Below are 22,940 nucleotides of genomic sequence, written 5' to 3'. Positions count from 1 at the left end.
TGTAAATTCAAGCTCATCCAAAATTCATCTGTCAGTATTTTAATTCACACAACAATTCTGTTTAGCCTTGCCTTCATGCAATCATCTTATTGTCTGAAAACCCCCAATTTTAATTCACAACTTTGTTGACAAATTATTGCCATATCACTTCCACAATAATCTCTTTCAGCTCAACTACCCTCTGAGATGTTTGTACTGCTTCAAATGTGGCCTCGATACACATTCTCAATTTTCATGAGTTAACTATTGGCAATCATGATATCAGATGCTCTAAGCTATGAAATTATATCTTTAGACCTCTCTAATTTTCTCTCATCTTTTACAATGTTCTTGAAAACTACCTCTTTTATCAAGCTATTCCTCACCTCCCCCAATTTCTCTACATGTGGCATAATGTCATAGAGCTGTACATGATAAAAACACGCTCTTTGGTCCAACCCATTCATACTGACCAGATATCCTAAATTAATCTAGCCCCATTTGGCCCAGACTTAGCTAAATGCTTCCTACTGATCTAGCTATCCAGACGCCTTTTAAATGTTGTAATTGTATCAGCCTCCACCACTTCCTCTGGCAGCTCAAACCAAACACGTGTGAAAACGTTGCCCCTAAGGTCCCTTTTAAATCGTTCACCTCTCACCTTAAATCTATGGTCTCTAGTTTTAAACTACTCCACCCTGGGGAAAAGACCTTGGCTATCCATGCCCCTCGATAAGGTCATCGCTCAGCCTCTGATGCTCCAGGGAAAATAGCTCCACACTATGTAGTCTGCCCCTATAACTCAAACCCTACAACCTTCCTATTCATATACTCATCCAAATGCCTTTTAAATGTTGCAATTGTACCAGCCTCTTTCACTTCCTCTGGTAGCTCATTCCACACATGCACCACCCTCTGCATGAAAAAAATGCCCCTTAGATCCCTTTTAAATTTTTCCTCTCTCATTCTAAACCTATGCCCTCTAGTACTGGAATCCCCTATCCCAGGGAAAAGACCTTGTCGATTTACCCTATCCATGCCCCTCATGATTTTATAAACCTCTATCAGTAGATTGGATGGAGCAGACATTGTCTATGGTAGTGGGATTCAAAACCTGACAATCTTAAAATTAGCACTCACTCATTTAAAAGTAAAATCAGGAAAGATGTCTTCACATAACATTTAGCAGAAATCTAGGACTGTCTGTCATAAATGTCTGTTGATACTGAATCAAATGAATTTTTCATGATTTACATCATTGAATATTTTTAAGGATATGCCAAACAATTCAAAGGCAGATTAGTTTAGTTGAGCTAGTGCGACTGTGAATTAATTGAATGGTGAGAGATAAGTGAGGGATTAAATTCCATAAGCATGTGCAGTTGTGGAAATAGAACATTCAACCCAATTGATCTGCACCTGGAATTTATGCTCCACAGAAGCTTCACTGACCACCCATCATCTCCTCTTCATGGCACAGTCATATTCTTATGGAACACAGTAAAAAGAGTAAAACAAACCACATTAATGCAAAAATAAAACGAAGAACTGCGGATGCTGAAGATCTGAAACCAAAAGACAAAGATTGCTGGGGAAACTCAGCAGGTTTGCCAACATTTGTACAGAGAAAGTACAGTTAACGTTTCCAAATCCAGTGACCCTTCTTCAAATGTGTATGTGTTAGGATTTCACACCAGTGAGAATTAACTTTGACATTTTCCTGAAATACAGCAGTACTACGTTTGGGTTATATGAATTATCACCGTACAAACCACTATAAAGGAAAGCCAAGAAATTTGAAACAGCGTTGCCTGCCTCTTAACTTTTCTGATGCAGATATTTTTCATTTGTTCCATTGCATAGGCTTTGTTGGCTGGGCCAGCGTTTATTGGCTATCCCCAATTGCCCTTGAGAAAGTGGTAGTTGGTTACCTTCTTGAACTGCTATAGTCCGTTTGGGGAATGATTTGGAGATGCCAGTGTTGGACTGGGGTGTACAAAGTTAAAAATGACACAACACCAGGTTTAATTCGAAGCACAAAGCTAGTGTGTTTCCAATTAAACCTGTTGGACTGTAACCTGGTGTCATTTGGGGTATGTTATGGAGAGGTGATGGGCTAGTGGTATTATCGCTTGACCCGATCCAGAGATTCTGGTAATGCTTTGGGGATATGGTTTGAATCCTTCTGTGGCAGATGATGGAATTTGAATTCAATAAATATCTGGAATTGGAAGTCTAATGGTCGATTGTCAGGAAAAGAAACTATCTGGTTCACTAACGTTCTTTTGGGAAGGAAACTGCTATCCTCATCTGGTCTGGCCTACATGTGACCCCAGACTCAGAGATTTGTTTGACACATATATACTCTCTGGGCAATTAGGGATGGGTAATAAATGCTGGCCTAGCTGGTGACACCCAAATCCCATGAATGAATAAAAAGAAAGGTACATTTACAATGATGTTAGGGAGGAAGTTCCAGCATTTGGAGCCAATAGCCCTGAAATAATGGCAATACATTTTCAAGTCTGGATGTTGAGTGATATGAAGTTGGTTCTCCCATGTATCTGTTGCCCTATACTCCTAGGTGGTAGATGTTGTGGGTTTGGAAGCTGCTGTCTAAGGTGCATTTCTGATAAGTTACTGCCGTATATTCTATAGATGGTACACACCACTGCCATTCCATGTGTGATGGTGGGAGCGAATGTGCCAGTCAAGGGGGCTGCTTAGTTGAAGATGGTGTCAAGCTTCTTGAGTGTTGTTGGAACTGCACGCAATCAGGTAAGTGTGGAGTTTTCCATCACACTCCTGATCTGTATCTTGTGGATGGTGAAAATTCTGTGGGGGTCAGTAGGTGAGTTACTATCTGTCGGATTCCTAGCCTCTGACCTGATTTGTGGACATAGTATTCATATGACTGGTCCAGTTCAATTTCTAGTCAGTGGTAAACCCGGGATGTTGATTAACCCATTTGTCTGTTGTGGTTCTGTTTGACAAACTGGGAATTTGTGTTGCAGACATTTCGTCCTCTGTCTAGGTGACATCCTCAGTGCTTGGGAGCCTCCTGTGAAGCGCTTCTGTGTTCTGGAACAACACTACTATTATAGGACCAGCCAAACAGAAAACAGCCAGGGAATTCCTAGAGGCATAGCACTCATCCACAGATTCTATCAACAAACATATCGACCTGGACCCAATATTCTGGCCACTGCAGTGGACAGCTAGAACTGACAACTGGAAGAGGCAGAGACAAACCACTATAAATGCCAGAGGAAACAACACAGAAGCGCTTCACAGGAGGCTCCCAAGCACTGAGGATGTCACCTAGACAGGGGACGAAACGTCTGAAACACAAACTCCCAGCTCCGCAAACAGAACCACAACAACGAGCACCCGAGCTACAAATCTTCTCCCAAACTTTGAACCCATTTGTCTTACCAGCACTTAGAATTCCAGCATCTACAACTTATTAAAATCCCTAATGTTGCCCTTAAACTTGATTTTCGAGTTTGCACATTGATACACTAGTGTTTACCTAGTATTGAACAAAAAATGCAATGTTTCCATATTTTAAATTTAATAACTGACTGCATATCAAGGTGTTTTGATTAAATCTTGTACTTGCTGGCATTCACCTCTCTACACTCTGATGCTCAGACTGTCTCCACCTACCTGCTGGAAAGGTTTGGATTGCTGACATCACCTAGCAACCAGATAACATTGAGATGCTAGAACATCGTAAGAAAATATATAGTAAAGGCAACAATTGAGTTCCCCAGCATTGAGGAAACAAATGCCATTTATAAACTGGAGGATGAAGTTCGCGCCATGTGCAATTTAAATCACCTTCCTTTTGGAATTAGCTTTCTTTTGGGTCTTCAATTAAACCGCACCAACCGGAAATACTGTCTTCTTTGACCCCGGAACAGGCTGCATGCTGGGAACTGTAGTTCTCGGCTGCACAAAGGCCGAGCTGACTCTGCCGTCGGAAAACTACAACCTCCGACATGCCGAGGGGCGGCGTTCATGTAAGAGGAAAGATCGCCGGAAACTGCGGTAACCGATAGGTTCATTAATCAGAGCGCGTCGTCTGCGGCTTTTAGCAACGGCCACAGTGTGACTGTGGGTCGGCACTGTGATCAGCCGAGCTTCATGTCAGTGTGAAGCCGATGTTGGGCCTAGTGGAATCACGGAGTGAGTCCTGCAGCTGCTAGTGACACGGGACACCGCCTTCAGGCGCGCAATGTTACAGAGCATCGGTCTGACCCTGCTGGTTTTGGTCGCCACTCTCTTATGCGTCCTCTTGTTTATGGTTTTTGGTGAGTAACAAACCTGATGCAAGAACACCGAAACTGGAAGGTGATCCTCTTACACTCTGGGTCTGGGGTATATATCGCGTTTCTGCTGTGGGTAGTAATGCTATCCCCACCATTTCATGAATCCAACTTTGTACAAAAAAAACGTTAAAGTGCTTTTTTTACTTTCTTAAAAAACATCGCAATATATATTGGCATTGGTGTGTGCTTCATTATTATTTAATCTTTAATTGGTTTGAGAGCTTTACAATAAAAATAAAAAAAAAATGCTTGGAACAGATTTAAAGATGCTACGTGTCATCTGGATCTCATCATTATCTAACCTGAAGTGGTCGCATCCAGCACCATATTCTTTTCTCCGAGGCAAATGACTGCAGTAAAATGCATGCAAAACTCAAGACATCACAGCTTTTGAATGTTGGACAGAGTGCGAACTTAGACGTTTAAATTAATGCATTCAAATGTATAGTTAGGTTGATGTATATTTTTCATAAACTATAAATACTAATTCAAATGTATATGTGACACATTAGTTAGCATGGTACCTGTACACTTGTATATAATTCAAGGACCTGATTTTACTTGCACATTTTTATTCTTTTATGGAATGTGCCTGCTGCTGGGAAAATACACATTTGTTGCCCATTGGTAATTGCCTGTGAACGGAATGGGGGCAGTCAAAGGGGCAGAATATGTTAGTATGTTTGGAGTCAATTGTATGCCAGATTAGATTAGATTAGATTAGATTCCCTACAGTGTGGAAACAGGCCCTTTGGCCCAACAAGTCCACACTGACCCTCTGAAGAGTAACCCACTCAGACCCATTTCCCTCTGACTAATGCACCTAACACTGTGCAATTTAGCATGGCCAATTCACTTGACCTGCACATCTTTGGACTGTGGGAGGAAACCAGAGCAAACCTACACAGACAGTGGGCGAATGTGCGTACTCCACACGGACAGTCGCCTAAGGCTGGAATCGAACCCAGGTCCCTGGCATTGTGAGGCAACAGTGCAAACCACTGAGCACCAGGTAAGGGTGGCAGATTTGCTTCTAAAAAGGATTTTAATTAATGAAATATGTTTTTACACTAATGGATACTGATCTCATGATGTTCATAAGACTAGCTTTTAATTTCAGATTTATTAATTCAAATTCTGCCAGCTGCCATGGTGGCATTTTGACTTCTGGCCCCATAACATTAGCCTAGGCTTCTACATCCATAAATGGATTGATCAGTATTTTTGGTTTGTGCACATGTGATTCTCTTTCAGTTGTAAACATTATTGTCTGGCTGTTAATTCCCTGATCATTTTCTAGTTGAAACATTTTCCATGGTTTACAACTGCCATATTCATTATCTTTTCTTCCCAGTATCTCCTAGGCTACTTTCTATTGTAACTAATTGAAATTAACTCTGAATGGTTGATTTATCACTGACTGTTCCTTCTGCCTTTCTGTCCAATCTACAGAGGTTCTGGTCATTATCTCCTGAGAAAATGATGTGAATTGTGATTCCTGTTGAAGTAATCTGAAATAGTGATGTTAATGCAGAAGAACACTGGTTTAAATATAAAGATTCTAATGGAGTCTTATCAGCACAGCGCTGTATCCCAGGTCGCTATCTTCCTTTTGTACACAGTCAAGATATGGCCAGTCATCCCTGACTCTGTTTCAGAGCACAAGTCTGTGGCCAATTCTCTGTTTTAGTGGAAACTTTTTTTTCTTGTTTTGAGATGTAGCAACACTTTCTTCAAGGCCTGAGTTTGCTTCCCAGGTCACATTGCTCTTGGTGAGGTGTTGGTGAAACACCTTCATGCGTTTACACCCACAATGCTGTTAGGAAGGGAGCTTAGGACTTAGACCTGGATATAGTAAAGGACTGGTGATTATAGTTCTAAGTCAGCATATTGATGGCTAGAAGGGGAACTTGTAGACTGTAGTATTTGCATGTGCCTGCAGTCCTTGTCCTTCTAGGTTGTAGAGGTTGCAGATCTGGAAGGTGCTCTACTTAGGCACACCAAGGAGGTATATTCTAAGACACTTTTTTTTTAAACTTGTTTTGTCAGAGGACAGTTTTGGTGAATTAAAAGGCAAGTTACAAAATTATAGAGCTCCTGCTCCTACTCTTGTAGGGCTATCTCCCCAGTTTCCATTAACTTCAATTTTACTAAGGCCCCTTGATGTCACAGTGGGTCACATATTGCCTTGAATCAAGGGCAGTTGTACTTTCCTTGCCTCTAAGTTCAGGCCTTTAGTTCATATTTGAATAAAGGCTGTAATGAGATTGAAAGCAGAGTGACCCTAGTAGAACTCAACCTGAATATTAGTGCAACCAATTTTTAGGTAGGTCTCATGCTGCGTCTGACATACTCTCCTGCATTCTTCATTAAACCAATCTGGATGCCTTGTCTTGTTGGCAATGACAAAGTGAGGGATATACTGAACAACAAGGTTACAAATGGTGGTTGAGTAAAATCCTGCTACTGGACCACAGCATGTCATGGATGTCCAGTTTTGAGCTGCTACATCTTGAATCTATCTTATTTAGTACAGTGCTAGTGTTACACAATGAGTGGTATTTTTATTGTGAAGAATTGTCTTCAAGGTATGTGCATTGTGCCTGCTACCAATACTGTCATAGAAAATCTACCTATGATAGGTAGATTGGAGAGGATGTTTTGTAGTAGGTCTTTCCTTGTTGGTTCCCTCACTGGCTGCTGCAGAGCCAGTCTAGCAGCTATGTCTTTCAGAACTCAACCAGCCAGTCATTAGTTGTGCTACCAGGTCACTCTTGGTGATGGACATTGAAGTCTCCAACTTGGAGTACATTCTGTGCCCTTGAGAGTGCAAGAAAGTGAAGCTCTTGCTTGATGAGGTGGGACACTTCTCCCTTTTTTTTAGCACAAGCTCCCAGATGTTAATAAACAGGACGTTGCAGGATCAACTGGCCTGAGTGTGCCATTGTCATTTCTGGTTACTAGTTGATCCAGGTAGACCTAATGATTTTATTCCATTGTAGTTTCTCTGTGACTGTTTAGTACAAACTAAATGACTTGCTAGGTATTTTGGAGGGCAATTAAGAGTCAGTTACATCACTTTCTTTATGTTGAATCGCATGTAGGTCAGATCAGGTAAGGGTAATGGATTTTCTTCTGTTGGAAATTTATTTCCCTCACCTAGTCTATATTTTACTGATTGTATAAATGCTTTTGCCTTCTTGCCCTGAACTAGAATATTTCTGTCATGTTGCTTTTAGTTTCCACCTTTTCTCTTTGTGGTCTTTTCACATAGTCCATCTCCAACTCCTCACTTCTCTTATTCAGTTTCTGACCCTATCCACAGAAATGAAGACAATTAACTAATATCCATTTCACTTCTTATAGGGGATTGTATTTCATTGATCCTATTTTTCTCTCATTTATGTAACTTTCTACCTTCTAAACTCTGGTATAGAAGGTCAAAAGTCATATAACAGAAGGAGAAATAGGGTCAATGAAATAGAATTCCTCAACTCAGGATGCCCGTTTATCATGGGTTAACGGGCCCTTGGCTATATCAATTTGCTTTCCTGTACTTCTGCTGTCACCCCATCTCACCTCCAGAATGATGTAACTATCAATTATTGAAAAATTACTCAGTCCTACATAAAGTTCCCTTTTTCTCTATTTCAGACCCAGTAGCCCCCATACTCGAGAGATCATCCTCCACCATTTCAAACCTCCCATAAGGAAACGTATCATCACTACCTCCCCTCCCCATTAGCATTCTGAAAGGACTGTTCACTCTGCATCAACCTGGTCCATTTTTCTGTCATTCCCAAAATCTCCTCCCCTTTCCTTGCAATTGCAGGGCATGCAGCAGCTGCTCTTTACTTCCTCTGTAATCACTATCCAAACACACTTTCCAGGTGGAACAACAAATTATTTATACTTGTTTGAATTTACTATATTATATGAACAGTTCAAAATACAGTCTCTTCCACACTGAGGGCAGCAGATACAGACAGGTGATCAATTTCTAGAAAATTACTATTCAGCCCATAAGCTTCCTGTTGCCTATCATTGTTATTCTCTGCTTTTGCTTTCTATTTGTCTTCTCTGCCCTTGGTCTTCTACATTGTTTCAATGAAGTTTAAGGAACAGCACATAATCTTTCAATTAGGTACTTTACAACCTCCTGGATGCAACATTGTGTTCAGCAATTTCACATCATAACTTCTGCCCCTATTACTCATGGCCAGCTGTTGCTGAGCGTTCTCCTATATTCCATTTAGCCTACTGTAAGTCCCTTTTTTTTTAAACTGACCTTTTTGCCTTGTATTAGGGGACACAGTGTTTTTGGAGTAATGTTTTCGGGTTGATAGTCCAGTGACTCGAACTGAAGACAGTAGTTCAGATCCCATTGAGGCAATTAATAAGTTCAAGTAATTAAAGAATTTAGAACAAAAACAGAAATTTCTGGAAAACCTCAGTAGGTCTGGCAGCATCCATGGCAAGAAATCAGAGTTAATGTTTCGGCTCCAGTGAGTCGAGTCCCGAGGGTCATGAGACCTAAAATGTTAACTGATTTCTCTCCACAGATGCTGCCAGACCTGCTGAGCTTTTCCAGCAATTTTTGTTTATGTTACTGATTTCCAGCAGGTACAGTTCTTTCAATTGTTAAAGAATTTGGAATCTGGCTAATATACCATTTATCCCCTAACTGCTTGCTGCACCTGTAAGCTTGCTTTTAGTGATCAGTGATGAAGTCTCTTTGTATGTCAATAGTTTTTAAACTATCACTATTTGATTAATATCCTACCATTCTGTCTGCCTTCATTGCAAGAGCTTTGAGCACAGCAGCAAGGAAGTCTTACTCTAACTGTTCAGGGTGTTGGTGAGAAGCCTGTTCAATCCTCATTACTCATAATCTCCCCTTATGTTAGAGATTTGGAGTTCACCTTCTGTTGTGTATAGATCAGTTTGTCAAACAAGATCAGCAAGCTTACTGACAAGGTTAAGATTGGATCTGAGGGAATGAAACACTGATAATCCAAATAGAAATAAGTTTGAAATAAAAAGATTTAGAGAGGATAAGAGGTCATAGGGAGGACTCCAGGTGAAATTACAATTGTGAAGATTAATGCAAAGATCTAATGTTCAAGGATGAAAACTCCAGATAAAACAAATGGGTGCAGAGGTGAAGGTGAACAAAGACAAACTTAGCATCTTGCTGAACTTGAAATTTATGAAGGTGGCGTTGGAAGAAGTAGAAACTAAGATCTTTGCTGAGGATTACAGATTTTAGCACCTGCAATATGTTTGCACACACTTTCCTCTCCTATATTAGTGTATCTGACACTTTGTCTTCTGAAAATGTCATAAGTCATCGTGATACAGTACAGAAACAGGCCCTACAGCTCAACTCGTCCATGCAAACCAGGTTTCCTAAACTGAACTAGTCCCATTTGTCTGCATTTACTATCTGTGTGCCTTATACACATGGTACAAATGTATATATCAGAAGCTTTCACTTAAATAGCATCTTTAATTAAGAGAGGAAGAGGGAGATGGAAAGACGGGGGGGATTTAACAAAGAAAGTCTCTTTGAAGGAAGGTCTGTTGTATCACATGCTGATCAAGCTGTGGCATGGCCACTAGAGGAATTTCTCCTGGACTCATGACCCTGGAGGAAGCAGTTTTCTCCCATCACCACCTGTATCCCAACCTTTACTTCCCAAACATTCTATCAACGCACACAGATACTGGAGACTCCAAAGAAATTGAGACACAGAAGGAAGTTGCCTTCATACCTATGAATGATTAGTCCTAAACATGTAGGTGAGGAAGCCAAACATGGCTCTTTCAAAAACTCAAAGTGGTGGTTTCTGCAGTAGGTAGAGAAGTGTTAAAGGAGTTGATAGTATAAATGATATATACCAATAAGTACAAGTGGAACTAAAATAGAGCAGCCCAACAGATCTGATAACTGGAGGGAGATGTGTCAGTTGTCAAAGTTTGCGAGGTGGCTAAAATGATTGAGAAAAGTTAATACTTTAGTGAATTCCAGTCATGTTACATTCCATTTGTGATTTTCATTAGGGCTGTGTATGCAGTAGAGGAGATTGAAACACCGTTCAGGAAAGGATGAATGTGCATTTGAGAGGTGGCAACATGTTTAAGAATTTTGTGAGGAGGGAGATTGGATGTGGGTAATAGTTTGCAAGGAAAGAGGTATCAACCATGGAGAGGAGCTAAGTTACAATACTAAATGGGAAGGTGGGTTGGGCGAACACCAGAATGTAAGCAATACGAGCAGATCATATTGACCACTGAGCATGTTTCACCACTGAACATGATTGTGGTGGATTTTGGGCTTAAATTCCAGTTTCTCGCCCACTCCCATATCTTTTGCTTTCCTGAGAACAGATGTTGTCTATTCTAGCCATCAATGTGTTCACCAGCAGAGCATTTGTAACCCACTGGGAAAGAATACTTCAAAGATTCCTAACCCTTTGACTGAAGTAATTTCTCCTCACCCCAAATGATTTCTGCTTAATCTGAAGCTGCGCAAAAAAACCTCTCAACATCTATCCTATTCAGACGCTTCAGAATATTCTAGCTTCAATGACAGTATTTTCTGGAATTTAAAAAATTGAGAGATATAGGCTCAACTTACTCAGCCTCTCATTATTAAGCAACTTCTTCATCCCAGAGACCAAATTAGTGAACTTTTGCTGCATCTCCTTCATTGGCTACAGAGACTAAAATTGCACAGAGTATTCTCTATGTGGTTTCGCCAAAGCCCTGAAAATGGTATTATTTCATTGGAGACATTTCAGAGAAGGTTGACTGGAATGATTCCCAGTATGGAGGGATTGTGTTTTATAAGCAAAGGTTAAACAGTTTGGGACTCTACTCATTTTGAATTTAGAAGAATGAGATCTCATTGAATTCAATAATTTATTGGATTCTTAAGGGGCTTGGTAGGGGATGTTCAGAGAGGATGTTTCCCCTCGTGGTAGAGTCTAGAAGCAGGGTCATAGAATCATAGAGGGCATAATCTCCGAATAAAGGGGCACAAATTTAAAGTTGACATTAGGAGGAATTTCTTCTCAGAGAGTTGAGTGTTTGGAACTCCATGTTGCAGAGAGCTATGGGGGCAGAGTCCTCGTGTATATTCAAGGCTGAAGTAGATGTTTGTTTGGTAAAGGAATCAAGGGTTTTGGGGAAAGGGCAGGACAGTGGACATGAGTAGTGTCGGATCAGCTGTGATCCAATTGAATGATGGAGCAATTTGGAGGGGCCAAACAGCTTATTCCTGTTCCTAATTAATATGGTTTATGGTAGCAAGACTTACTTCCTGTAATCCAATCCCCTTGCAATAAGGGCAAACGTGTCATTTGCTGCTGTGGTTGCTAATGTACCTGCCCACTAAGTTTGTGTTCCTTTTATGAACGCATCTCTGAAGATTAATATTAACATATTCCAAATCTGTTTTTTTTTAATTTGTCATCTTGCTGCCCACTCACTTAACTTGCCTATCATCTCTTTTTCAGTCTCTCTGCTCCTCCTTGCTGTCTACCTTTGTGTCAACAAGTCTAAGATGTATCCTGCAGAGCATCAGTTTGTGAGAATTACCTGCCTACTCCAGGAGGCAGTCATGTCTCTTAAGTTTGTTAAAACCTCTTGAGTTGATACATGGTCAGGTACATGAGGGTGTGTCTGTAAATCAAATCAGGCAGGTGTAGGAATTGGTCCAACAGATAGAAATGGAATAGCCTCAGCCTTTGTTCTTGATTAATAGGAATAAGGTGTTTGCTACCTCTGTGGATGAGCAGCCTGACCATGGTGCTATAGTGCAGATGCCTTTCAAGTGGAGAATGTTGTGACGATATAGTCAGGAGGGACAAGTAGTGGTCTCTGCAGCCAGGACCAGACTTCCCAAGTGGCATTCCAAGGTGACATTTTTGGGGTGGTGAACTCCAGAGGCAGCAATGGCTCTTCTGCACTTGTGTCCTTGTTGAGTCTTTCCCAACTCCCTCCCCACTCTCAGTTCTCCGAGGAGTCAGGACAATTTTCAGTTCTTGAAATAAGGTCATGGTTTTTGGTTGGTGGGGATGGATGGGTAGGGAGGTAGGGTGGCACTGGAAGCTTGGGAAGCACTGACCTAAGCAAAAGGTAATGCGATTAGGTTTACTGACCATTCAAAGCTACGTGGTCATAGACTTATAGCGATGTACACTGTCATATTGAAGGGCACTGAAAGACTGCAAAGAGGTGAAGTATAGACAAGTGAGTTGGCAGGTGATATATAATATTGGTTGTTGTGGGGTTATTCATATTTGTCAATAATAGAGAAGCAGAATATTTTTAAAGGGTGTGAAAAAATTATATGTTGATGTTTGGAGAAGCTTGGGTTTGTTTTACACAGAACACAAAGTTAGTATGATGATATAATGCAGCCATCAGTCAGGAGGGTAAATGGCATGTTCCCCTTTATTGAAAGGGATTTGGAGTATAGGAATAAAGTTCTGTTACAATTGTACAGGGGTTTTAGTGAGATCACACCTGGGGCATTGTGCAAGTTTGGTCTCTATACTTAGAATCCACTTCTATTGGTGGCAGTACAGCAATGATTCATTAGATTGGTCTTTGGAAAAAATGTGGTGAGAGGCTGAGTAAACTGACCCGTGTTCTCTGGAAGTCAGAAGAACATGAGCTGATCTTGAAGAATTCTGAAGTGATTTCATGGGATAGAAGAAATTGTTTGTGCTGGCTGGGAGCTGTAAGGCCATAGTTACAGAATAAAGGGACTATAATGAGGAGGAATATCTTTGCTCAAAGAGTTAACTTTTTTGAATTCTTCACCCCTGAGTTTGGTGGATACTCCATTGCTGAGAATATTTAAGTCTGATTTTTGTTTATTTCGCCTCTTAGGAATCAACAAATCTTGAGTCGGCAGGAAAGTGGAGTTTAAGCCCAAGATCAGTCAGTTATCATATTAAATGATAGAACAATCTCCATAAATAACCTAGTCTACTTCTGTTCCATGTTTCAGCCTTCAAGCCCTGACAACTATCCCGGCAGTCCCTGATGCTGCTTTTTATTCAGCCAGTATCATCAACAGCAAATTTGGGCTTACACGAGTTTCAGCCGCTTGCCGACAGTATATTAGAAAACTGAACCTTAATGCAAAATTTAAGTCAGTAATAGTTTGGATAGTAAAGGGTTAAGGATTGAAGAGGAGGAAACTGCAGACCTATAGCTGGATATTTTGTTGTATACTGTATTAGTGCTGCTCTAATAATGTTAAAAAAAGCTGGTTAATTGTGAGCAAGAGGTATCATGAAAATCTCACAACTCCCCAAATGAAAATAACATGATGATTTCAGACCCCCTCTCACATTTTAATTTTAAAAGGTCATCTGAGATGGTGGTGTAATTCTTAAATTATTAGGTTAGTAATCCAAGGAATATGAGCTATAGTCCCAGCACAACAATTGCAGGATTTAAAGTTGGTCTCAAAGAAATTCAAAATAAAAAGCACTGTCAGTGGAAGTGATAGATTGGTGAACCCCTTGGATTTTTACAACAATGCTTTTGGGAAAGGAAACTTGTCATGCTTGATTGCTTTGGTCCAGATGAGACGCCACCAATATCATTGATTTTTAACTGCTCTCTGAAGTGGTCATTGAGTCGTGGAGATGTACAACACGGAAGCAGACCCTTCGATCCAACCCATCCATGCCGACTAGATATCCAAAGCTAATTTAGACCCATTTGCCAGTACTTGGCCCATGTTCCTCTCAACCCTTCCTATTCATACACCCATTCAAAAGCCTTTCAAATGTTGTAATTGTACTAACCTTCATCACTCCCACTGGCAGCTATTCCATATGCCCCCCTCACGTGAAAAAGTTGCCTCTTGAGTCCCTTTTAAATTTTTCCCCTCTCATCCTACCCATGCCCTTATGATTTTATAAACCTCTGTAAGGTTACCCTTTAGCCTCTGCTCCAGGGAAAACAGCCCTAGCCTGTTCAGCCTCTTCCCTGTAGTTCAAACTCACCAGCCTTGGCAATATCCTTGTAAATCTTTTCTGAACCCTTTTCAAGTTTCACAACATCTTTTTCCGATAGGAAGGAGACCGGAATTGCACGCAGTATGGTTAGGCTACTGTTGGCAATGTTCTCTACAGCCGCAACATGACATCCCAACTCCTATAATTGATGCTCTGACTAGTAAAGGAGAGCATACCAAAGCCGCCTTCATTATCCTATTTACCTGCAAGCTCCACTTTCAGGGAACTATGAACCTGCACTCCAAAGTCTTTTTGTTCACCTAGGACCTCACCATTAAGTCCTGCCCTGATTTGCCTTTACAAAATGCAGCACCTCATGATTATCTAAATTAAACTCGATCTGCCACTCCTTGGCCCACCTGATCAAGATCCCATTGTAATCTGAGGTAATCTCTTTTTGCTGTCCACTACACCTCCAATTTTGGTGTCATCTGCAAAGTTACTAATCATATACCTGACGGTCACATCCAAATCATTTACATAAATGATGAAAAGCAGTGAACCCAGCACCAATCCTTGTGGCACTCCACAGGCCTCAAGTCTGAAAAACAACCCTCCACCACCACCCTCTGTCTTCTACTTTTGAGCCAGTTCTGTATCCAAATGGCTAGTTCTCCCTGTATTCCATGTGATCTAACTTTGCTAACGAGTCTCCCATGAGCAACCTTGTCAAAAGCCTTACTGAAGTCCATATAGATCACGTCCACTGCTCTGCCCTCATCAATCCTCTTGATTAGATTAGATTAGATTACTTAGTGTGGAAACAGGCCCTTTGGCCCAACAAGTCCACACCGACCCGCCAAAGTGCAACCCACCCATACCCCTATATTTACCCATTTACCTAACATGACGGGCAATTTAGCATGGCCAATTCACCTGACCTGCACATCTTTGGACTGTGGGAGGAAACCGGAGCACCCGGAGGAAACCCATGCAGACACGGGGAGAATGTGCAAACTCCACACAGTCAGTCGCCTGAGTCGAGAATTGAACCCGGGTCTCTGGCGCTGTGAGGCAGCAGTGCTAACCACTGTGCCACCGTGCCGCCCACTTAATTAAAAAAAACTCAATCAAGTTAGTTTTGAGTTCCCACACACACAGCCATGTTGACTATCCCTAATCAGACCTTGCCTTTCAAATGCATGTAAATCCTGTCCCTCAGGATTCCCTCCACCAACTTACCCCTCACCGATGTCAGGCTCACCAGTCTATAGTTCCCTGGCTTTTCCTTACCACCTTTCATAAATAGTGGCAACGTGTTAGCCAGTCTTCCGGCACTTCACCTGTGACTATCGATGATACAAATATCTCAGCAAGGGGCCCAGCAATCACTTCCCTAGCTTCCTACAGAGGTCTAGAGTACACCTGATCAGGTCCTAGGGATTATTTCACATTTCTGCACATGAAGACATCCAGCACCATCGCCTCTGTAATATTGACATTTTTCAAGATGTCACCATCTGTTTCCCCCCATTCTAATCTGCCTTGTTCTTCTTCATAGTAATACAAAATATTCGTTTAGTATCTCCTGCAGTTCTGAGCATTGACTGCCTTGCTGATCTTTGAGGTGGCCATATCCTCTCCCTAGTTACTGTTTTGTCTTTAACATATTTATAAAATCCCTTTGGATTCTCCTTGCCCTCTTTGCCAAAGCTATCTCATGTCCCCTTTTCACCCTCCTGATTTCCCACTTAAATATACTCCTACTGCCTTTATACCCTTCTCAGAATTCACTCAATCTCTGCTATCTATACCTATTCCTTCTTTCTCTTAACCAAACCCTCAATTTCTTTAGTCATCCAGCATACCCTACACCTAACAGCCTTGCCTTTCACCCGAATAGGAACATACTGTCTCTGGACTCTTGTTATCTCATTTTTGAAGGCTTCCCATTTTCCAGCAATCTTACCAGCAACCCATTTACCAGCAAACGTCCTTCCCCAATCAACTTTTAAAAGTTATTGGCTAATACCATCAAAATTGGCCTTCCTACAAATGAGATGCAGGCTATCCTTTTTTCCTTCACTATTTTAAAACTAATAGAATTATGGTCACTGGCCCCAAAGTGCTCCCCCACTGACACCTCAGTCACCTGCCCTGCCTTTTTTCCCAAGAGTTGGTCCAAGTTTTGCACCTTCTCTAGTAGGTATATTCCACATACTGAGTCAGAAAATGTTCTTGTATGCACTTAACAAATTCCTCCCCGTCTAAACCTTTAACACTATGGCAGTCCCAGTCTACGTGTGGAATGTTAAAATCCCCTACCATAACCACTCTATTATTCTTGCATCTCCTTACACATTTGTTTCTCAATTTCCTGCTGAATATTGGGAGTCTATAGCACAATCTCAATAAGGTGATCATCCCATTTTTATTTCTCAGTTCCATTTAAATAACCTCCCTGAAGGTATTCCCAGGAATATCTTTCCTAAGTACAGACGTAAAGTAATCCATTATCAAAAACGCCATTTCCCCCTCCTCTCTTGGCTCCTGTTCTATCTATGACTTGCAAGTCACTGTATCAAACTGCTGCCAGGGATTTAGAGGAGATAACTGTACCATCATCTTGGGCTGACTATTGAAGGGCATAATATATTTGCCAGCCCATCAATATCCAGAAGATGATTTTGCAACAAAATGATCTTGTTGTCAGGTGTGTCAGCCTATGTTGCCTGTAAGCTGGAGAGCCATAAATCACTGAGCATGATTTCCACTACAATAGTGACTGTACTTGCAATCTGTCGCAAAGAGCATAGTAATTTTCACCTCGTCTGTAATTAAACTTTTTGACCTAATTGGTTGATTTGTAGGAATTGTCTCAGAATTTTATCAGGCTATTCAAAATGTAATGTGTGCTTGAGTACATATAAGAGGACATGCTCATCCTCTTATAAATTAAATGGTGAGGTTTAACTAACTCTGTGGAAAATTTGTCAGTTCATACATGGTGTGAGTTTGGAGAGCAGGATGATTTGTGCCAATGTCAAGTGCCTTTTGAACTTAATATGAAGGTTGAAGGTAACCTTGATTCCCAGCCAGGCAAGTGTCTCTTTAATGGTCTGCTAGGGAGTAGACTTCAAGGACGAGATTAGATTAGTCTCTTTTTCAAGACCAGGCATGAACAGCCCCCATGTATGTTGTATCATATTGTGAACTTGAATCATGTATTGAGGGTAGTTGTACATTGTTGTGGCTTCTGATCTTGAAGACTTTAATAATGTCTCTAGTTGTTCTGCTGCAATTTACTTACAAACTCTTATCCTGTTGAGTAGCAAGTGTTATGAATCTTAAGAACTCTGCCAATTTTGATCATTATCTTAAGTAATGGTTTTCTTTTCCTTTCTAGGTTGGTATGTGGTTTGGCAGCTATTTCTGTCCAAGTTCAAATTTCTTCGTGAACTTGTAGGTGACACCAGCTCACTGCAGGGAGATACGGAGCCATCAGAAACTGAAAGTGTAGGAGACTTGCCACCCACACCTCTACGCCACAGACCCAAATCAGCGCGTGTACGGAGGGCACCAATTGAAGGAACAACGTAGAGAACCAAACTTTGTTCCCTTTTTATTTGAAATTGTTTATTGGCTGTTAAGCAGCACTCAGCCTGTGACTGATTTGCTGTGCTTTCTTTGATTGTATTTTGAGCAAGTCAGTTATACATTCTCTCAGAGCAGGGGAAACAGTAAAGCTTTGTGGTTGCAGAGAATTACATGGATCTAATGTAATTTGCCAGAGTTCCATTTTCTAATTTTCTCGCAGTGCTGAGAAAGTCAATTGGCGTATTAGTTGGTATGTTTCTCTGACTGATTGCAGGAGTCGGGCATCAAACTGTGCTACTACCATTTTATCGAATATGTTTCCGAATTGCTCAATAACTGAACTAAGTACTAAGTTTGTTATGAATAGCACTTTTTAATATGTATGTTGTTTGAACTTTGCTTTAGGTGCTTCTGATTTTTTTTAAACTTCACATAATTATGAAGAAACACTGAATATGTTTACATTATGGATATTCCATTTTCTACCGCAACGAGTTAATGGGACAACCTCACTTTCATTTAGATTCTTAAAGTGAGATCAACAAACCTTAACGTTTCAAAAAAAGTGAAAAGCTCTTTAGAGATTCATGAGAAAGTAATGATGGGATTATTATTTCTATTCACTGACATACTTTGTTGTTAGTTTACCTCTTGGTTTCATCACTTGCACTATATGACTATTATTTATAGACTGAAAATTTTGCATTCTTGCCCATTTTTACTCAGCTTGTAGACACAAAGATGTTTCTCGTTAATTGTATGAAGGGGTTTCATAACAGTTATACAGATTGAGACTGAGACTGATTTATTTGCTTATTGCTGTCTTCAGCCATTGCAGTGAGACAGTCATTTTCAACTTTCAAAACAATATTCAAATTGCAGGATGCTATTCACATCCATGTGTCAGTCATAAAGGCCCGAAGTGGAATAATGTTGCCAAGGACTGGCAAACATGGGCTGACAGCAGGAATAACTGTTGTGGAGAATAGAAGTGTTTGAACTCTGGAAAAACGGTTAAGTTTGGAAGTTGATGCACGCTGTTAAAGGAGAGTGGCAAGGATTTTCTTGGCATTAGGTTGTGCAATACTTAGAATTAGTTCAAAAAATTTCAGAGCACCTGTAATGGAAATCTTCCATTCAAAGGACATTTTTTATGATGAGTGCAGAAGATTCACTTTTTCACTCCTTTCTTAATCAAGCAAGAATAACGTTGGGAGTCCTCCTAATAAAATACTGTGTTCCTTCTGTGGGCATTGTAAGGTTGTGGTGTTGGACAGCTTCTCTTCTAATCCTCTGCACGAAAATAATAGTTTGCAAACAGAAGGATGAAAGTGGGAGAGGGCAGAAGATGGTAGGGATGTCTTACTTAGAGTTGATTTTCCATTGAGTTCTGAGCAGTTAAAGCTTCAGCTTGTATATGTCAGTTGAGAATAGTTTGTACTGGATAGCTTGTTTTGATTTATTCCATGCAGCACATAATCTTTCAATGCATCTACAAAATACCTCTCTGAAGCATCATGACAGGAAAAAAAATGTGTTTCCTGAATGGATTACACCAAAAACTAGTTTTGATTTATGTGCAGTTTTAATTTTACTGTCACCAGAAAACCATTGTTGTTGCATGGTATCTCAGTTGATGTAGCCAAAAAGTACCTGTAAAGACTTGATAATTTTAAAACAAAAAAAGAGGGCTGTAATGATGTAGATACATGGTCAAGTTCTGTTAACTTTTTCTTTAGGCATGCTGACTTGTGCCACATCTATAATACATGGTCTTGAATTGTCATATTTCACCAGATGTTAAGATGATCAGACATTTGTTGTTACCTGGTATGGCTATGACCACAGTGCTCTTCCTCTTGTTGATTTCAAATTTTCTGCAATCATTGACACAATCAATCCTTCCATCCTCCGATACCATGTAATATATTATTTTTAGGGTCTCACATCCCTATCTTTTTGTTACAGCTAGTAGTTCACCTATAGGACATGCTCTGAGCTCTTGTTCAATGTCCAGCTCTCTTATTGCAGCATTTTAAGATTGCATTCCTATAATCCCAACATAGTTATAATTTCCCCATTTCTGCATCGTCTTTGGCTTGTTGTAAGGTTTAGTGCCTCCCATCTTCCATCTTTCACTGATTTGCGGTGGCGTTATCTGCATGCACTGGATCAGCTAAGAGAATACCCAATTTTGTCTTCCACATATGATCTTTTGCATATTAGTTGGTAAGTTTCACAGTTTGCGGTTGATGTTTAATATCATGTGCCCATGTAGCCACAGTTTTCACCAGCTCAACCATGGAATTAGAGTTATGCAGGCATTGGCAGAATGAATGAGAAATACTATCTAGTCTCATTGGGGAGACATAACCATGAATCGTCACAACTACTTTAACAAGAGAGACAGAGAAATTTATTTCTGTGGGCTGTGGATTATGTAGTCTTTTAATGCAATGTAATGGTGACAGAAACTATATTGATACATTCAAAATGGAAAAATATACAGAGGGGCAGTGGAATTACTTTGTATTTCTAGCATATAGTACTGGCAAGACCCCAGATGGCCTCCATTTGAACTATAAATCCTTGGATTTTCTTTGGCTCTGAATGTGAGGCCACCTTGTTTATTTTTAACCACGATATTTCTTCCCAGTCAGCAATTCCAACCTTCATGCAGCAGCTCAGTTAGACTGAATCCAACAACTCAATAATCCTCTTCGATCCTGAGCTAAACTTCAGATCCAGCACCCAGTCTGTTCACCAATGCTACCTACTTTTTACCATTAGAACATTTCTGACCTACATCCCTAGCTTCTGTGTGACATCACTGAAACCACTGAGTCATTGTCACCTTCCAGTTTGGTTTCTTTAATACATGCTACATTCCAATTGCTTTTTCCTTTGTTGACACCCAAATGTAATTCTTCTTATCAACTTAAAGACCTCTTCCGTATTAATTGATTCTTTGGCCTCACTTCTCCCAACCTTTGTAATAGTTTTTAAGCAATGCTCTCCAGCACCTCATGTGTTGTTCTAATTCTGTGGTATTCCTGCTCATCTCATGTCTGCTCCACTATGACCTTCTACCATTGTGTCCTTTCTGGAATTCATTCTCCAAACCCTGCACCTCTTCTTTGGCTCTGCTTTCCCCATACTTCATTCTTGTTCGGGATACCCCCAGTTCTCCTTTAACAGCATTTGTTCATACATGAAAAACACTGAAAGCTTTTGAGTTGCAGTTATTTTACAAACTGCGCATTTTATTTCCAAAAGCAAGGTCGGGATGCACTTCCATTGCTCACTTTAATTGCAGGACCTTGTTATAAGTATTTTCTTCAACGTCCTATTTGGCACCCAGCTAAACTGTCAGGAAAACCAAAGGCAGACTTTTGCAGCCAATGACTTTTGGTGACAATCCAGATCATCAAAGGGAGGGAATGAGTGCAGAAGTCTTTTAGGATGATAAAGGCTGCAATCAACCGAGGGGAGTCCACGTGCCTCCTTGAGGAAACTGAGAATACCTGATCTTTCTGACCCACAATGAAAACTGTAAAAAGTTACTCTTTTTTTTTGATCTGGCATTTGCATCTCCTGGGAAACTCCCATAGCTTCTTTAAATCCAACTCCCAGTTGCATGTTATGAATATTAATTAAATATGTCAATGAATTATCTATATTCTCATGTGACAAATTGGGGACTTCTCCACCGTGAAGTAATGAGTGATGGGTGGGTTCTATCAAAGCCATTGTGTCAGCCATTTATAAGGTAAAAAGTTGTTCTTCTTGTTGCCTAAACTGAGTGTCTAGCATCAGGTCGGCTACCTCAAATTTTACAATGTGTAGGTGCTTGTGCTTTCATCGTAGTAACATTGCATTCTTGTCACAAATGCAGGGCATTATGCCACTCTTTGTTTTAAGTTTAAAAATAGATGGTAACGATTACAGTGTAAAACTTAATAGGTTGCTATAGATTTAATGTTTCTAGTTAATTTTGAACTTTAGTTTGAATCCCTTTTATGTTTAACTTATTAGAATGCGTAATGGACTGTTTATTTACTGCAAAATGCTTTCACGGTGTGAGTACATTAAATTTTATGGTTATGTTCACACAGTATTACAGATGAGATATATGCTGCTTTCACTTAACAGTGCAGTTGAATGTTAATACCCTAAAATGTTTTCTGGTTCTTAAACTGACTGCTGTGATTGGCACAACAGAATAAAATTAAAAGTGAAACCATCACTGTATGTACATGTACAAGTTTTTATTTGTAGCTTTATTTTATTTTATTCTATTTGGTTTTCCTTCCCTCCTTCCTTCCTGCATCCTCCAAATCTTTCTACGTTTCCTAAGCTGAATCCTTGGAACCCTTTAGCAGAAATCAGTGATGATCTTCTCTAAAAATAAAAGTCTATGTCTAATTATTCCCTGAATATCTGTTGCATCATAAGTCACTCGTAATGCTTTAACAATTGGCTAAGTAACTATAAAGTAACCTCAGGCGACTGACTCTGTGGAGTTTGCACGTTCTCCCCGTGTCTGCGTGGGTTTCCTCCGGGTGCTCCGGTTTCCTCCCAACAGTCCAAAGATGTGCGGGTCAGGTGAATTGGCCATGCTAAATTGCCCGTAGTGTTAGGTAGGGGGTATATGTATGGGTGGGTTGCGCTTCGGCGGGTCGGTGTGGACTTGTTGGGCCGAAGGGCCTGTTTCCACATTGTAAGTAATCTAAAAAAAAACCCAAAGAACTGGAAATCTTGAATGAAAATAGAAATTGCTGGAGAAACTCAGCAGGTCCAATGACACTTCAGAATTGGAGCTGCAATCATCTGGGCAAGTTGAAGTATTCCATTACACTCCTCGTGCCTTGTAGATGGGGGACAACTCAGATGATGAATTAATCACTGCAGAAGACTTGGCCTCTGATTTGCTCTTGTATCCTTAGTATTTATATAACTGGCTAAGTAACCATTATCTGTTTAGTTGGCAACACTGATGTGCACATACATCTGAATTACTAAGAGTAGAAAAAGTAAACACAGTTGA

At 40.4% G+C, this 22,940-nt stretch overlaps 1 protein-coding gene across 1 annotated transcript; it reads left to right on the top strand.

Moving 5' to 3' along the window:
• Window positions 1-4,035: 4,035 nt before the first annotated feature.
• Window positions 4,036-22,111, top strand: smim13 (small integral membrane protein 13). Its single transcript, XM_060849930.1, has 2 exons — window positions 4,036-4,295; window positions 17,703-22,111. The coding sequence occupies exons 1-2, from the start codon at window positions 4,220-4,222 to the stop codon at window positions 17,894-17,896; spliced, it is 270 nt and encodes an 89-aa protein (XP_060705913.1). The 5' UTR covers window positions 4,036-4,219; the 3' UTR covers window positions 17,897-22,111.
• Window positions 22,112-22,940: the final 829 nt, after the last annotated feature.

Source organism: Hemiscyllium ocellatum, chromosome 34 (genome assembly GCF_020745735.1).
Source record: "Hemiscyllium ocellatum isolate sHemOce1 chromosome 34, sHemOce1.pat.X.cur, whole genome shotgun sequence".
NCBI lineage: Eukaryota > Metazoa > Chordata > Chondrichthyes > Orectolobiformes > Hemiscylliidae > Hemiscyllium > Hemiscyllium ocellatum.
This window is presented reverse-complemented; position numbering and strand designations above follow the sequence as displayed.